This window comes from Podarcis filfolensis, assembly GCF_964270895.1.
Source record: "Podarcis filfolensis genome assembly, chromosome: 16".
Lineage (NCBI taxonomy): Eukaryota > Metazoa > Chordata > Lepidosauria > Squamata > Lacertidae > Podarcis > Podarcis filfolensis.
Window position 1 is genome coordinate 4,270,968 of NC_139620.1, and position 17,938 is coordinate 4,288,905.

The 17,938-nt window shown below is 49.3% G+C and overlaps 1 protein-coding gene across 25 annotated transcripts in view; it reads left to right on the forward strand.

Moving 5' to 3' along the window:
* The window catches only part of PIP5K1A (phosphatidylinositol-4-phosphate 5-kinase type 1 alpha), a 54,837-nt gene that overhangs the window by 30,055 nt on the left and 6,844 nt on the right, over positions 1-17,938 (forward strand). For 13 of the 25 annotated variants that reach the window (XM_083591152.1, XM_083591153.1, XM_083591159.1 and 10 more), the window contains 11 exons: positions 6,313-6,443; positions 7,963-8,080; positions 8,533-8,685; positions 8,947-9,246; positions 9,809-10,014; positions 10,986-11,069; positions 12,661-12,709; positions 13,379-13,463; positions 14,753-14,890; positions 15,647-15,776; positions 17,663-17,691. In XM_083591152.1, coding sequence (XP_083447278.1) covers positions 6,313-6,443; positions 7,963-8,080; positions 8,533-8,685; positions 8,947-9,246; positions 9,809-10,014; positions 10,986-11,069; positions 12,661-12,709; positions 13,379-13,463; positions 14,753-14,890; positions 15,647-15,776; positions 17,663-17,691 — 1,423 coding nt within the window. Of the gene's footprint in view, positions 1-6,312; positions 6,444-7,962; positions 8,081-8,532; positions 8,686-8,946; positions 9,247-9,808; positions 10,015-10,985; positions 11,070-12,660; positions 12,710-13,378; positions 13,464-14,752; positions 14,891-15,646; positions 15,777-17,662; positions 17,732-17,938 lie in introns of all 25 variants that reach the window. The other 12 variants (XR_014542646.1, XR_014542647.1, XR_014542648.1 and 9 more) reach the window with 1 other exon arrangement.

The following is a 17,938-nucleotide window of genomic DNA, read 5'->3' on the forward strand; positions in this document are numbered from 1 at the left end:
TCGTTCCGGAGGTCCGTTCTTAACCTGAAACTGTTCTTAACCTGAAGCACCACTTTAGCTAATGGGGCCTCCTGCTGTCGCTGCACCGCCGGAGCATGATTTCTGCTCTCATCCTGAAGCAAAGTTCTTAACCCGAGGTACTATTTCTGGGTTAGCAGAGTCTGTAACCTGAAGTGTATGTAACCTGAAACGTATGTAACCCGAGGTACCACTGTAAAACTACTGTAGTCCTTTGTTTAGAACCATAAGGACTAGCATCTTATTTTTAGCTGGAGCATCTGCAGAAGGTCCCAGGTTCAGTCCCCAGTGGCATTTGCAGGCAGGGCTGGGGAAGACTCCTTTCCTGCAACCCTGGAGAGCTGCTTCCTATCAGTGGAGACAGTATTGAGCTAAATGGACCAAGGGCCCTATACAGTATAAGGCAGCTTCTTACGTTCCTATTTAACCTCTTTATTGTTATTTATATATCACCATCTACGTTCATGGAACTTTTCCCACACTGTACAAATAAACAGTCTATAATCCAGTGGTATGCCATTATTCCAGCTGCATGTGCTTGCACTTGGCTAAAGTGGATTGTGGGGGTTAAGAGGTTGTGGCAGAGGCTTTGCAGAAAGGGTGGGCTTTGAGGAGGCGTCTGAAGGTAGCGTCGCACAGGTACTTCTAAAGGCAGTTCCACACACTTTTGAACTAGCTGGGGGAGGACTTCTGACTCTGCACAGTTAGGCACAATCTCAGCTTGACAGCCTTCCTCTGATCCATAAGAAACTCAAGCAGTTCCCTCTCTGGCTTCTGAGGGTTCCACTGTTGAGCCTGTCTCCCTAAGAGTTAGAAATTCGGTGGTGGTGATGGTGGTTGTTTTAAAAAGCCTTCAGGTTCTCTAGACTTGGGTTTCTGCAGCACACAGTGCTAGATTCTACTCTGGTGTGGTTCAGTAGCAAAAGCTACTGAGCTTCTTGTTATCTTTTCTCCTCTCCCACCATGGCCGCCTCCCCCCAAAAAAATCCTCCAGCAAGGAACAGGACTGGTAAGCAGTCCTAACCTTACAATTATCCCTGTGTTGATGAGTCTCCAAGGTGGAGCTGCCTCCACCTTGGATCTTTATCTCAGCAGATTAAAGAGTGAAGCTGAAGCTTTTTCGTTTGACATTGGAGACGAATGATGGCTGTCGAAGGCAGGTCACAGGGTTTCCTTTCATCCTGGGGTTGGGACAGGCGGAAAAACCCCAGCACCAATTTGGCTGGGATCTTCGAAATCTGATCTTGGCTCTTGGGGAGTTTGCATTGGGATGGGAAGGCGGAAAGGAACAAGGAGCAGGGGATTTCCCCACGAGCAGCTTGTACTGTTGCTAGGAGCCCTGCAAGGAAACCTACACTCTCAAGAACCGTTTGGCACCAGCCTTGCCAATAGGCCCACTTTCCTGGTCTCCTGTGGCGAGCAGAAATCTCCCCTAAGCACCCAGCCTGGAAAACTTCCCCCTTGTTTTCATTTTCTCTTAAGGTGACAAATGTCTAACCTGGGTAAAGTAGGAGTTTGAAAAGGTTTCCAGCCAAGGCAAGAAGTTTTGCCTCCTTCCAACCCCACCTAAAGCAGCACCACTTTTTCCTTGAGTGTTGTCTTGTAGTGGCGCTGCCTGATGACATCATGGGCCTGTAGTTGGTGGGGGGGGGGCAAATTGAGCTGCCCTGATGGGCCCCGCGCTCTGCATACCTGCTCTGTATGGGGAAGTGAAACCCCCACCAGAGCAGGATGAACCTATTTTCCCAGACCCAGGAACCACCCACAGTTTCTATGTCTTGTCAAGATTCAGTTTTGGTTTCTCAGCCTTCCTTCAGCTGCTGCAGAGTCCAAAAATGCCTGTCTGCAGGTACAATCGGATACTATGTTCTGCCTCCACTGTCAGGGGGCAGGGGGCCTCGAAATGGCAGCTGCTGGGAATTGCAAGTGGGGGAATGCTGCTTTTGTGCTCAGGTTTTTGTGCTGCTTTGGGGGCATCCACTTGGCCCCTGTGAGATCAGGAGGCTGAGCTAGGCAAGCCTTCAGCCCTGATCCAATGGGGCTCTTCTGAGCCCTACGCAAGGCATAGCGAAACAGGGGAATTCACTATGTTCTGCTTCTACTCGGAGGCAGCAATATGCCTCTGAATGCCTGTTGCTGTGAACCACAAGAGGAGAGAGTTGCTGTTGCGCTCGGGAACAGCTTACTGACTTTCCATCGGGGCATCTGGTTGGCCACTTCAAGAACCGGCTGGTGGGCTCCCTTTGGCCCGATTCAACTGCAGGGCCTTTCTTGGGTTCTTACACATTCGTGAAGGATAGCAAACTCTTGCCAGCACCCCCAATAGCTAAGTGGAACCTCCGTGTACAAAGGAAGTCTACCAAGGCTGGATGCTAAGGGCGAAACGGAGGTGATTTTTCTCCTTTGCGGCTGGCTTGTGTGTTTCCCAGAGGCGCACAGCCTGGCTGGTGTTAGAAATGAATTGCCGAACGAGACGGAACTTGAATCCAGTGAGGCCGTTGTCGGGGTGCGTCCTTCCATCACATTCTCAGACAGGCCCGATAGAAAACAATGGATAATATTGGGCACCGCGCAGCAGGCTTGCCTGGGCGCACCCATTCCCCCAGACAAGCATGTGTTTTGAATAAAGCTGGTGCTTCGTTTTTTCTCCTCGGTCCTGCAACATACACAGATTTATCTTGTTTCTCCCTTTTGTGAATTCCTCTGTTTCACAGCATTCAAAACTGGCTGTTGATTTGTGGTGTTCCACCATTTGCCTCTCCTGTCCCCATCAACGTTCTGCATGCCTCTAACTTAAGACAGGCGTGGGGAGGAACCTTTGGCCCCCGGATGTTGCTGAACTCCCATCATGATCCCTCACCACTGACCCTACTCGCTGGGACTGATGGGAGCTGCAGTTAAGCAACACACTGACTTAAGGGTTGTTCTTGGTTACAGCCCATAGTCAGTGAGGGGCGAGTTTAGCTATGAGCCTTGATTCAGATAGACTTCACCCCAAGGAAGATAATCTGAAGTCTGCTTAGTATCTCCCATGTTCTGTCTTAAATCTCTCATCAACGACAGGCTTTGGGACCATTCAGCATTTTCTTTCTATCCCGTCTCCCACCTTTTGCTTAACATTCTGCCTGAAGAAGAATTTTGACAACTCGAAAGCTTGCTCACAATTGTTAGTCCATCCGAATAAAGAGGTGTCACCTTATTGTGATTTTGGCGTTTCCTCTAATAGACCAACACAGCTACCTATATCTTTCCTAGCAAATGGGTAGCCCTGGCCAAGAGCTGTTGATTACCTTCTCAAGGGCCTTTTCTTCCACTCGCTGCCCCCTTTTCATCTTGCCTCCTTGTTGATTTGTTTCTATGTGTGTAAGTCTAATGCCAGGACACCACCACCCTCTCCTTCTCTTGTTAAATATTTGCGAGCCACAGTTGTAGGCGATAATTGTCCAAAAAGCCAGATAAAAGTATCGTACGTAAGCGCTTCTTGCAGACGGAGACGCCTGGAGCCATTTGGAAGATAAGTGGTGATCTGATCTGGGCCTGGCAGTAGCAGATATATATTTACCTGGATTTTGTCTTAAATGCGGCAGCTTTTATGTTTTTTGTTGGGGGATGGGCCGGGGACGGTTTGCGTCATGAGGTTCCAGCAGAGTTCCCAAGGCAGATTTATTTTATTTTGTATCAAAAGGATGTGTATATTGCTTTTTCTTTTAAGGAAAGCCAAAACACAGCCATAAAATCTCAATTAAAATACCAGAATGAGCACCTTGAACTTGGCTTAGTAGCTAACTGGCAGCCAGCGCAGTTCTTTTCAGCACCAGTGTTCTGCATGCATTCTAAGAAGCTCCATCGAGCAAAAGCCCGTTGCCATGTTCTGCACCGGCTGGGTTTCTTTCATTATTTTGCAGACTAAACTGCCTATTTAAAAATGCAACAGAAAGTCTTGCGGAACCTTTCTCGAAAGGCTGATGGATTTATCGCAGGAGAAGCTTCTGCAGGCTGTAGTTGAACTATGAAATTCACTCCCACAGGAGGAAGTGATTGCTTACAGCAGATGCTTTAAAAGAGGATTAGACAAATTCATGGAGGAGGAGAGGGTATTGAGGGCTGCTAGCTGGGATGGCTGGGATGGCAGTGCTTCTGAATACCAGTTGCTGGAAAACACAGCAGGGGAGAGGGCTCTTGTTCTCAAATGCTCCTCATGGGTTTCCCACAGGCATCTGGTCTGGTTGACCACTGAGAGAACAGGATGCTGGACTAGATGGGCCATTGGCCTGATCCAGCAGGCTTTTATGTTTGTACCTCATCAGACGTAGGTGTTTTCTTCAGTTGGTAGGTAGATAGATACCGTATTTTTTGCTCTATAAGACTCACTTTTTCCCTCCTAAAAAGAAAGGGGAAATGTGTGTGCGTCTTATGGAGCGAATGCAGGCTGCGCAGGTATCCCAGAAGCCAGAACAGCAAGAGGGATTGCTGCTTTCACTGCGCAGCGATCCCTCTTGCTGTTCTGGCTTCTGAGATTCAGAATATTTTTTTCTTGTTTTCTTCCTCCAAAAACTAGGTGCGTCTTGTGGTCTGGTGCATGTTATAGAGCGAAAAATACGGTAGATAAAACTTTATTCGCATTAGCCAATGGCCATAGCAACAGTAAAGCATTACATACGCAGAAAAGGAAATTTGATATAAGAGCACAATTTAAAGTCCTGAATCAGCCGTCAGTTAGTGGCCCTTATTCTGATTGCCCCTGCTATGAGCCTAGCAACCTTTGCTGTTATCTGCTCATTTTGATCTGATAGAAGAAAGGCCATCGTGGCAGTGGTTGAGCGCCCTGGGATGGTTAGTACGAGTGGGGTGGTGATCTCGTTCCTCGTGTCTTTGTAGAGAGTACAAGACAGGTGGGTCACTTGGCCCTGAAATGTAAGCAGCACAGCTTGTGGTAATTCACTAAGTGCACCTTCACAATACTTGGTAAGGGTAGGATACCTCCAACGCAGCCTTTCCCAAACTGAGCCCCCCCCCCAGATGTTTTGGACTGTAGCTGGCACAGCAACATCTTGTGGTCAACTCTAGTTCAGCAGTGTTGTGTGAAGTTCTCATAGGAATATGGACTGGACGTTCCAAGGAAGAACTTAATGAAAGGTTTCCTGAATCAGGCCAGTGGCCCGTCTAGTCCAGCATCCTGTTCTCACAGTGGCCAATCAGATTCCTTTAGGAAACCTTCAAGCAAGACCTGAGCCCAAGAGCACCTCTCTCTCCTGCAGTTTCCAGCAGTGGATATTCAGAAGCATTAGTGCCTCTGACCATGGAGGCCAAGCAGAGCTATCCTGGCCAGTAGCCATTGATAAGTCATGTCCTCCCTAAATTTGTCCATTCTTCTTTTAAAACCATCCAAGTTGGTGGCCATCCCTGCTTCCTGTGTGAGCAACTTCCACAGTTGAACTATCGTTTTTTTAATGGTTTTTATTTGATTTTACAAATACAAATTTATAACAATACCAAATACATTTCCAAATAAAGAGATTTCTCTGAATCTCGAGACTTCCTCCCCATCCCCTCCATGGGTCCTGTTGTCAACATTTTCAACTGCATGTTATTTCATAATCTATATTTTATATCTATCCATATTATCCACAGTGTTTGTTACATTACAAGTGAGATTAAAATCCGACTGATGTTTTCATCTGCATGCAGTGCTCTCCTAAATAAATTATAAACTTTTCCCATTCTTTCTTGAAGTTTTTGTCCTCTTGATCCCTGAGATTTTCCAGTCAGTTTTGCCATTTCTGCGTAGTCTTAACAGCTTGGCTTGCCATTTCTCTCTGGTAGGGACTCTTTCTTCTTTCCATCTCTGGGCTAGTGGCATCTCTACTGCTGTTGTCACATACATAAAGAGTCTTTTCTGTTCCTTTAGAATATCGGTACCTATAATTCCTAATAAAAAGGCTTCTAGGTTTTTTACAAAAGTTATTTTAAACATTTATTTTCAGTTCATTATATATAATTTCCCAGAAAGCCTTTATTGCCTTACATGACCACTACGTATGATAAAAGGTACCTTCTTTTTAACTATCAACAGCCCTATTGTCCACAATTCTCCCTTTCCCATTCTCCTACAGAGGAGTTTTCAAGCTTTAAAAAAAATGCTTTAATCATCAGGGTTAGGGTAAAATTTGGAGTTTCCGAAAGCGTGGTGGAATGCTGACGTTCTTCGCTTGCATCCAAAAGAATGTGCTTGGAAGTGTCTTGCAGAATCCCACAAAAGAGAGACTAATGCCAGTTCTCTGTTTCCCCCTCCAGACAACTTCGTCGGCCCTCAAAGGTGCCATCCAGCTTGGGATCACCCACACGGTGGGGAGCCTGAGCACCAAGCCAGAGCGAGATGTCCTCATGCAAGACTTCTATGTAGTGGAGAGCATCTTCTTCCCGGGGTAAGTGTTTTTACATTTTCCAGTTGTCCCCCTCTTGAGTACAGGCAGCGGGCGGGGCGTAGGAGAAGGGAGTCCAGCGACACTTTTTTAAAATGGCAAAACCAATAGAAATAAAAAACGCACCAAGCTGTGAGCCCTGGGAGAGTCTGGCATTTCCATCTCAGGGAGCAGGTTCCTTGGCTTGAGACACATGTTGCTTGGCTCGAGACCCAGGAAACAGAGGATGCTACCTAATACCGAGTCAGACCACTGGCCGGACTAGCTTAGTATTGTCCACACTGACTGGTAGCAGCTCTCCTGAGTAGCTGGCAGGTGACATCCCCAGCCGTACCTGGAGATGCCGGGACTGAACTTGGGGAGCCACCAGTGATCTTACCACTGACATTTCCTCTAAGATTCTAGTCCTCATGGTTTGGGATAAAGGAATGTTTTAAACAGGAAGCTGGTTGAGTCAGGCCATTGATCCATCTAACTCAGTGTAGTCTACACCGACTGGCAGCAACACTCCAGGGTTTCCCAAGGAGATCCCCCGCCCCCCGCAGATGCCATGGGGATTGAAGCAGGTACTCTACCACTCAGCTACAGCCCTTTCCATAAAATATGCCCCTTCCCTGAAAGTTGTTGCTAGTCAGGGTAGGCTGCATTGAACACAGTGGGCCAATGGTCTGTCCCAGTATAAGACCCCAGCTGACTAGGTAGCTCAGAATTTGAGACTGTGGACAAAACATTAAGGCACAGGGGCCTTGAGCCTCCAAGGGAACTTGCAGCTATCCAGATGTTTTGGGCTTCCACCTCTCATTAGTTTATTTGCAGCATTTGAATCTCACCCCATTTCATAGCATTTTCTGGGCTGCCTGCGATAAATGCCTTTTAACAAATCCATTGGAACACAATATAAGAAACAAACCATTTTAAAAGGGGGGATTCAAAAACACAACAGAATAGAGCTACTTGCACCCCCAATGTTATAAACAGAGTTAAAGAAAAGGGGTCCCAGGCCCAGGGTGACCTATAGTCAAAGATGATGGGCATTGGAGACTCTGGGGGGATGCAAGTTTCCCACCCCACTGGAAGAAGAAGAGCCCCACTTTTTGGGCGTCGCCACTGTTTTTACTTTGTGGCACACAAACACAGGGGCTAAGGGACACCGTTTTTACACGCTCAGCAGTCTTCAGCAAAAATCTTGCAAGGAACTCTGATGGCTTCCCTGGAAAGCTTACTAGCGGTTCCACATGAATGACAGACTGGTGTCCCTGCGGCACATTCTTGAGGGCATCTTAAGCTCTCACAGAAGTGAAGGCATGGCTCAGCGGGCCAGTGTGGGCCAACGATGCTCCTTAGGGCCTTCCCAGAGCCCTCTGCGCTGTGTACCAGTTTCATAGCAGAGCCACAGATACAGACGCACTGATACGGAAAGTGGCCATGCAGGTAGAAGGTTTGAGAACTAGCCGCTTTTAGCAGAAGGCGGCAACTCAGAAAGAGCGCAGTGCTCATTTGCCTCTGTCCTCTCAATCTCCAGTGAAGGCAGCAACCTCACCCCGGCCCATCACTACAACGATTTCCGCTTCAAAACCTACGCTCCTGTCGCCTTCCGCTATTTCCGTGAACTGTTTGGGATCCGGCCAGATGACTACCTGGTGAGTGGAGGCAGGTGCCTGTCAGGTTTTTTTTATAAAAAATTCCCCATCTTCTCTCCAGACAGAGATGAGTTGCGACGGGGTGGAGTGGGTAGGCTTCAGTCTGACTTCTGTACTTAAAACGGGCAGAACAGAGGTTCCTCTGGTGGGGTGATAAAGATCAGTCTCTGTACACTTTGAGCGGCATTGAGCAGGAACAAGCAACTCCCTGAGCGTTGGGGGCTGGCTTGGAGAAAGAGTGCCACTGGGATGTCTTCTGGTTGCCGTTCGTTCTTGTAGGGCTGTAACTCAGCCTTGCATGTAAAAACTCTCAGGTTTTAATCCCTAGCATTTCCAGGTGGGGCTGGGGATGCCCCTTGTCTGAAACTCTGGCATTGTGTCCAGAGAGGCAAGGCTTAGAAGCCTGTGAGAATGTCCTTCTCCATTTCTTCTGTTGCCTCCTCTCCCTGCAGTGCTCCCTTTGCAGTGAGCCCCTCATCGAGCTCTCCAACTCCGGAGCCAGCGGCTCCATCTTCTACGTCTCCAGCGACGACGAGTTCATCATCAAAACAGTTCAGCACAAAGAGGCAGAGTTCTTGCAGAAGCTGCTACCGGGTTACTACATGGTGAGTCAGCTGGGAGGGAGAGCCAGGCGACTTGGGATGCGACAGAACAATCCGATGCTGTCTCCCTGGTTTTTTGTTTTTAAAGCGGCATACGATGAATGAGAGGTTTTATTAAATATAATGATGCTTAAACTACTCTTCATTCTGGGAGGGGTGACTTTTTGGACCTACCCAGCTCTGAACTTGTTATTATCTTTATTTCCCTTTGACTTTGCAATGAGAACTTTGGTTTTTTTCCCCTCCCCGACCCCGCTATTGCAGAACTTGAACCAGAACCCCCGGACCCTCCTCCCCAAGTTCTACGGCCTCTACTGTGTGCAGGCTGGCGGCAAGAACATCCGGATTGTGGTGATGAACAACCTGCTGCCCCGCTCGGTGCGCATGCACCAGAAGTACGACCTGAAAGGCTCCACCTACAAGCGCCGGGCTTCCCAGAAGGAGCGGGAGAAGGTCTTCCCCACCTACAAGGACCTGGATTTCATGCAGGACATTGCCGACGGCCTCTTCCTGGACGCTGACATGTACAGCGCCTTGTGCAAGACTCTGCAGAGAGACTGCTTGGTATGTAGGAAGAGGAAAGTTGTTTCCACCCAAGGCTCGGGGGTCACCAGGCAGCTTCTGCTCACACTGAGTTGCGGCAGCTGGGGTCTCTGAGCCAGGTGTGGAGCTTGCAAATGTAAAGAGAGTACTGTGGAACCTCAGTTTTCGAGTGTCTCGGGAGCTGAACGATTCAGAACCCGAACGCCGAAAACCCGGAAGTAATTGCTTCCGTTTTTGAACATGCCTTGGAAGTCGAATGGCTTCCGCTGCATGTTTTTCCATTTTTTCAATGGATTTTGCTGGCCGCCCATTGAATCCTCGGTTTTCAAATGTTTCAGAAGTTGAACGGTCTTCCAAAATGGATTATGTTCGAAAACTGTACTAAAAAAATGGCTAGGAACAAACAACATAGCACAGACTCCCCTTTGCTAGCTCAGGGGAAGGAAATTTGATGCTTGCTAAATCAAGCTGGATTCTAGCTCCCATGGGGTGGGCCACAAGTTCCGCATACCTCGATCTAGTTAGATCCTGGTTTTTAGAACATACCGGCGGCATTGTTACCTGTGTGCTTTTGATACTTCAGGTTTTGCAGAGCTTCAAAATCATGGACTACAGCTTGCTCGTGGCAGTCCACAACCTCGACCTGGCTCAGCGGGAGCGCGCCGTGGCGGATGGGGCGGCCGTGGCGGACACGCGGCGGCCAGCCCCCCAGAAGGCCCTGTACTCCACAGCGATGGAGGCCATCCAAGGGGAAGCCCGGCGAGGCGGCACCATTGAAACGGATGACCAGTAAGTCTCTGGCCGCTTTGGAACGGGGGTGCCCAGCCAACCAGGCGAGAAGCAAGATCTGAGTCCCTTCGAGAAGATCCTGGTTTTGTTGCCTGCACTGAATTATGCAGATGAAGGACATCTGCGTATTTAGCTTTGTGCAACATTTCATGCTGATGGGAAAAGTGGGCTGTAGCTGTCCTAGAGAGCAGGTTGGAGCTCTAAATTTCAGGGGGCTTGTGGGGTTTGGCATCACCTCAACCACTAGCCTTTGAAATGGGGGCCCCGGAAAGTTCACCTGCTACAGTCTTCACTTTTCCTCCTGTATCTGTTATCTCCAAGGAAGCTGCCCTATGCCAGATCAGTTATGTTTCAGAAGCAGGTCTCTGAAGCTAAATTGCTCTGAATTCAGAAGAGGTGCATGCAATCCCCATAAGATTTAGATGATTGGATTGATAATTCTAACCTATAGGAGGCATGACCGGGGGCGGGGGGGGGCAGACAGATGCTAGGGGGAGAGGTGCTAACCTCTGTCCTCTGTGTTGTCTTGTGAAGTCCAGGCCTTGGATCCTGTGAGCTGCTCCTTCCCCTCGGAGGCTCCTTAGATCAGCCGTTAAACCAGCCCAACTCAGTGCATTTCCAGCTGCTTTGGGGGTTTCCGGGAGTCGTTCATCTCAAATGACCGGAGGGAGCAGCGGGTTGGGGAAGACCGTGTGACAGCTGAGCAGCGGTTATCTCGGCCTCCTTTTGTTCAAGAGCTTTCCAAATGCCTCTCCCCAAAACTGTTGACCTGGCTGTTCTCATGCTGCGAGCCAGTCCTTTCTCCGCTTTGTGTGTGGGCATTTGGCCAAGTGGCAAGCCAGGCCCAACTGTTGCCAGTGGGCTCTGCGTGGGGCTGAACCACAGGGGTGGGAGCAGTGGGTGAAAATGCCTTTTGGCTGGGCTGGGGCACCTTCTGAGACTCGACTCTTTTTTCTTTTTCTCTCGCCCAGAATGGGAGGGATCCCGGCCCGGAACGCCAAGGGGGAGAGGCTGCTTCTCTACGTGGGGATCATCGACGTGCTGCAATCTTACAGGTGAGGAGTCTCCAACTTTGTATCGTGATGGCTTTGCTCGGCTTCCACAGTTGCAGGCAGCATTGCTTCTGAATACCAGTTGCTGGAAACCCCAGGAAGTGATTGTTGTGCTGGAATACTCCTTGTGGGTTTCCCACAGGCATCTGGTCGGCCAGTGTGAGAACAGGATGCTGGTCTAGATGGGCCATTGGCCTGGTCCAGCAGGTCTCTTCTTATGTTCCTACCGCTTCATCCAGCCATTGCCAACCTGGGGCCCTCCAGAGGTTGCTGGACTACAACTCCCATCATCCCTGACCAGCACAGATGGCAAACGCTGGAGGCCAAATGCAGCCCTCTGGGCTTCTCTGCCCAGCCCTTAGGACTCGCCCACCAAAGGAACTCTTCCCCTTGAGAACTGTGATTGTGCCTCTCGCTTGGCTGGATGGGGAGAGGTGCCTTTGTGTGTGTGTAAAAGTTTTCGGCATCTGCATAGCTGGAAAGTACAAAGACCGGCCCATTGCCCCTCCTGCTTTGACCTCTGGCCCCATCCACCACTGGCGTGTGTGCCCTCACCCCCCAAAGTCTTGCCACGCAGAAGAAAACCGCCCTTGGGTTGACAAATAGTTCCCCACCTCTGATGTGGCTAACTGCTGGCTCTCCAGATGCGGCTAGACTCCCAATTCTCATCTAGAAGTTAGAGGACCCCTCTGAAAGGGACAGGTCTTGGCCTTCCCTAAGGGCTGGGCTTTTCTGCATTGGGATTTTATCTCAAGTCCAAGGAAAACTGCTGCCTTGCATTCCCCCAGATACAGAACTTACTGTGGCTATGAGGAGATGCAGAGGCAAGCAGTTCAGCAGGCCAAAGCATAACAGTTAAAGCCATCAGAGGGGAGCCCAAAGAGGTGCAGGGCTGCCTTCGCTGCCTAGGAAATGGCGACGGGCAAGCGATGAATCTCCAGCTCGCTGGAAGTAATTAAGACTGACGAAGCAGGCTGAGCGGGCAAGCCCTCGCAAATTAGGCTGCACATCAGGTTGAGTTGTTGTGCCGAGGGAAGTGTACAGGAAGTGATAACATGGGCTGGGAGTCAGGCGAGAGGAAAGGGAGCAGGCGGTGGCTTGCTCTGGCCAGGAATTTGCTCAGTGTATTGCACGGTTAGCGAAGTGTTTCTGTGGTGTCAAGGCAACAAACCACTCGGTGGTGAGTTGCAGCCAGTTAAACTTCAGAGTGAGGAGTGTGTGCATGTGTTTGCAGGAAAAAACCCACAAAAGTAGAAATTGGCCTGCATTGTGTTTGAGATTCAAGGCTAACCAGACATGCTTAGAATCAGCCATTTTACTTATTAAGAATTGGGGGAATAGCAAAACCAGGGGATCCAGGAGCAGGCAAGGTAATCCTCCTGGCGAGGCCTAGAGCGTCCCTCTGGAAGGAAGCTGAATTTGGGAGGCTTGGATTACAGGCAAGATGGATGGCAGGCCAGTGGACAAAACATGGGGTTGGGAAGAGTGGAAGGTTGCTTTGTCTCCTCCTCTTCTCCCCTCGCTCCAAAAAATGCACTGATTTTAAAATCTGTGAGGCTAACGTGTCCCCACCTTTCAAAATCTTCCTTACTAGGTTCATTAAGAAGTTGGAGCACTCGTGGAAAGCCCTTGTTCATGATGGGGTGAGCAGCCAAAACCCACTGCTTCTTGCTGTTCTGTCTTTTCTGGGAAGTGCTGGGTGGTGACGACCGTTTGCTTTTCCTTTGAAGAGGGCGGAAAGGGGGGTGTAAAGGGGAGAGAGAGAGAATGCTATTCCCTTCCCCCCGCTTTTGTATGTCATTTGGGGCTGTCATTTCTTTGGGGGCGGGGTGGAGACCAGAGCCTGCAGATGCAAGGATCCAGTCATTTTGTGGTGTTTTTTATTTGTTAGCTGCCTTGAGTTTCTTCCTAGAACTAGATGGTGTAATAGTTTGTTGTTGTTTTCAGTAAATAGAACAGAGCTTTTGGGGTGAACTCTCCTTAATGCTTTTGGGGTGGTTTCTCCAGAGAAGCCCACCAGACACCAAACATCTTTTTGGGCACCAGTTTTTGACTTTTTTTCTGGCATACAATAGGCCCTTTTGTTATGAATTATCAGTTTCTGGTCAATTTTTTTCTGGCCATTGTGTAGATGTCAGCTTTTGAGGTGGCTTATTTGTACTATGTGGGCAAATGGTTGCTGGTTTTATTCCGATTTAAATTTTGTTGCCTTGGTTGTTTTTTTGTTTTCTTTAATGTCCCTTACACCTGCTTTCATCCTTGCTTACTTGATGTGACTCTTTGCCGTTTGGCTCTTCATTGCTGTTTTGCAGGACACAGTTTCAGTTCACCGGCCCAGTTTTTACGCAGAAAGGTTCCAGCGGTTCATGTGTAACGTTGTCTTCAAGAAAATCCCTTGTAAGTTACTTAGGTTCACTGGTCACAAACGTACCCTGTTCTGGGTGGGAAGAGCTCTAGCAGGCTTTTCTGGGGCCCCTCTGAAAATAGTGTGACAATTCTGCTGCTTTTGTGCCTTGGAAGGATTCCCAGCAGACCCAAAGTAAACCCTGCCATACTGGATGGTACAGTTCTTAGCCCAGGGCATGAGACTTCTGCCTCTCCAGATATTTGCAGGACTCCTATCATCATTCCTATTATTATTATTATTATATTTACTTTCTGCCCTTCCTCCCAAAGGAGCCCAGAGAGACAAACATCAAAAAGAGCAGTATAAATTAAAAAGAATTGCAAAGTTAAGACAATAAGAAACCATTGGAGCTTCTAAAAAACCTTGACAAGCAATAGCCATGCTGGCTGATGGGAGTCCAACAGCGCCCAGAAGGCCGCAGGTGGTCAAGAAGCCATTGAAACCTCTCGGTTTGGCTTCTTGGTTGGGATGTTTAGGGAGAGAGGCTGAAGCTCAGTCACAGTGCCAGGCTTTGCCTGTCGATGGCCCCTGGATTGACTATCCAGCCTATCTGGTTAAAGCTGCCGGGCTTGAGGAGACCTCTGAAAGCTGCTGCCTGTTTGAGCACGTGACACTGGTGACGATGAACCAGTGGGCTGACTTTGGAACAAGGCAGCTCCCGCAGCCCCGGCTTCAGAGCCAGTGAGCTGATGGATCAGGCCCCGTGCCTTGAAGTGAAGGTTCAGGCCCCAACACCTTATCTGTTTCATTTATTTGTTGCATTCTATGCCACCTTTTTTTCTCTTAAGGAGCTCAAAGTGGCACTCGTGGTTCTCCCCTTCCTCGCTTAGTCTCCACAACAGCCCTTTGAGAGGACTGAGAGGCAGTGACTGGCTCCAAGGTCACATGCAGGCAGCTTCCTGGCCTGAGTGGGAATTTGTACCGGGGTCTCCCCCGTATCCTAGTTCAGCACTCTGCCCACTACAAAAACGGGTCTTGCTCAGCAAACCCCCCAAAGAAAGCATCCCTTCAAGACCTCGGGAAACCACTAAACCACAGTATGTTGGGCATTTCAGTTCCATTTCCGCCCCCCCCCCGTGGTCCTAACTTGGTTATTGTTGAGTCGCAGCTACTTCAAAAGCTTTCTATTTCAAGTGATTTGAGTTTCCTTCCACCCCCACCCCCACCCCATATATTTTGTGTGTGTTAGGCCTTGTGCCTTGCTTAATAGGCAAGACAAAGGCTGCCAATAAGGCTACATCTGCTATACACATCTGTGGTTTCTCTTTCCCTTTCCAAGTTAAATCTTCCCCTTCGAAAAAGAGCCGGTCTGGTGCAGGACCTCCCCGGCGGCCAGGCCAGGGTGGCGCCCCATCCCAGGTGCAAGGGCTGTGCGAGGCAAAAGCGCAGTTCACGATGGAGGCGGAAGTCGAGCAAGGTTGGTGGCTCCCCAGAGGTTGGGGGGGGGGATGGGGAGGACGAGGAGGCATGTCAGGACCAAGGCCTTCCTGCCTGTCCCAGCCTGACAAGCCGCGGCGACACCCAGAGTTGTCTTCATCAGTTGCTCGGCTGCAGCATTCCATGCTTCAAGCGGGGAGGTTTCATGCTCCCTGCATAAAAACCCTCCGCAGAGACAGGGGAAAGACATGTTGGGGGACCAGACTCTTCTGTTCAAATGCTTTCATGCCCCTTCCGTGCGTAGTGGTTCTGCCCAGTGGTGTATTTAGCCAGGGGTGGGGCTTCTGTTTGTCTTTCTGAGCATGATGCTGTTCAAACTAGTCTGGGATGGAGTGGGGTAGGGCAGAGACCCAGAGGAAGTGGGGAGAGCGTTTTGTTCCAGGTTCAATCCCCAATGGCGTATCCCGGCCGGGCTGAAAGAGAGCAGCTGCTGCCAATCAGTGTAGACACCACTGAGCAAGCTGGCCCAAAGCTCTGGCTTGGTACAAAGCAGCTTCCTATGGTACTATCTGAAGTGAAGCAGGGATCTGTTGAGGAAACCTCTCCCATCTATAGCACGGAACAACGCCAAGGGTTCCTCCGGCTGGGAGTTGGGTGAGCAGCCAAGGGTAGAAAATCCTGGCAGGTTCCAAGCTAAGACATGAAAGGAAGAACGGGGAGGATGAAGATGACAAATTACAAATTTGTCCTCAAATTACAGCTTAAAGCTTGACCACCCCTTTTCCCTCTTCCTCAGGTTCCCAGCTGGGCCGCCCTGACCTTCTCCCCCACACTCCCCTTGCAGAGGAAATAAACAGCGACTCAGCTGCCACAACCTTATCCACCTCCTCCTTGGGGAGCAGAAGCCACGATTCACCAGCCAACAGGTAAGGCTGGGCCCGGCTGTTGGCTTCTTGTTGACTCGCAGGTTTTCCATGTGTGTATGTGTAGAAACCAGTGTGCCATAAGACTGTTTGTAATGAGGCTGGGTTTATTTTATTAACTGTCGCATCCTGCGCTCTAGGGCTGAGGATCTGCAGGCAGTGGTCATGGCAGCCCAGATTTGCAGCTGGCTTTCCCTGATGGGAAGTGGGCGCCTTGGGAAAGTGACTGAGGTGTGCTCCACCGATCCTTTGGTCCCTCCCCTCCCCTTTAATAGAGCAAATTTATTTGGCTGTGGTTTGCATTCTTCTCCCCCCTTCTTTTTGCCTTCGAAGCTGGCAGCTGGTGGGCCAGCTGGCATCCCTCAAGGAGTGGGGCAAGTCTGGCTTGGGGTCTGCCTGCTCTCGCCGACCTTTAGTCTACTATGTCGAAGTTCAACAGGGAGATGAGGGACACAGACACCAGGCTGCACCCGAGGTTCAGAGGCAGGAAGCTATGGGATTTCAGGGGTGTGGGGGTGTAGGGGGCTCTAATAATATTATTAATAATAATAATACCCCACCTATCTGGCTGAGTTCCCCAGTTTCCCCACTCTGGGTGGCTCCCAATTGAGTGTTAAAAACATCCTGTTTGTGAGCTTTTCAGGGAAGGCATCTGCTTGGGACGGGAAACTAGAGCAGACAGACTTTTGCTCTGATTCAGTCAGTCTGTTCTTAGAGCTCCCCAAGGGCTTTTCGGGGGGTGTTACGAGAAGCTTGTAGGATCAGGACTTCACTTCTCCCTTGCAACTTCCCCTTGCTTAGGAAGAAATATCCAAGCAGGCTGCAAGACACATTAGATGCCTCAGTCTCCAGGCAGGACATCAATGTAGACTGGCTGTTTTGTCACAAAGATCTTTGGCAATATCTTCATTATCTCAAGATTTGCCTTTGCGGGGCAAGAGGATTTTGGCATGCAAGTTCAAAACTGCTCCTGTATTTAGCCCACCCCACCCTGCTAAGCTTAGTCTTCAGCTGCACGACCCGCGGTATTGCCATTTACGACTAGCTTTAAAAAAACACCAACAACCCTGGTTTTAATTGCAACAGGCTCTTTGCCAAAAGCAGTTTTGCTCGGGGGCCTTGTGACCTGAGTCAGCCCCTGCATTTGGGAATCTCCCCTTTTAAAATAAAAAATTGCGTGGCATGAAGAGACAGAGATGAGGGAAATCACAGCTTCAGGTGGGGAGCTGTCAGGTTTTTTGATGGCGCTTAATTGAAGTCACTCATGAGTTGTGGTTAAAAAGTCTGTCTTGTCTTGCTTCTCCCCGCTTTTGCACCTTACTGGATGAAATGCAGTTGCACTTTCTTGACACAAATATACCACGCTAGCTTGATTTCTCTCTCTTTTCATGTAATGTTCCTTCCCTTCTGTGTTTCTTTATCACCAATCCCCAACCCAGCCTCACCCCATTTCCCCCCCCCTTAAATTCCCTCTCCTGTATGTAACGAGAAGAGGAGAAGAGGGGATTTAAGGAAATAAAAAAGGGGGTGATGCTGGGTTGGGGGTTAGTTAGCAGCTCTACCTGCTGGTGTGTTTCTTTAAGGGTGGGAAAAATCCCTCCTGGACTAAAGATTAAAATTTTATTTGCATCTCTTCCTGAATCAGCAGCTTGGAAATTGGATTGTGGGATTCTTCTCCAGGACAAAGGAGGAAAAAAGAGGGAGAATATATATGAACGTTTGTTTTCTTGGTTCAGCCATGCCAGCTGTTTTGTGTGTTTTTTGCTCCTTTTCAAAAAAGTATTGTGTAGAACAACTCAGATTCCTAGATCCTCGCCACTGAGTTCATTGCCACTGAGAGTCAGGCATGCTCTCCATCTCTTTCTCTCTCTTTTTATTTCTCTGTTTAGGTCGATAGGAGTGGAAGTGCACAAATCAGGTACCTCAAAGGATCCGACTCCGGAGACCTCCTTCCCTAGGTGAGGGGTGGGGGGCCAAGACCTGAACCGTGGTTTAGTAGCTGTCTCTTTTTGACCTTTGAACTTGAGGAGGGGCTTTTCTGCTGTCCTGATTGGATGGTGTTTGGATTATTCTTACGTTGTGCTGAAATGCCTCTTTGCTGTGACTGTACGTGGCAGGGGCAGAGCAGGAATCCATGCCTTGTCAGCTCCCTGCCCTCCCCATCA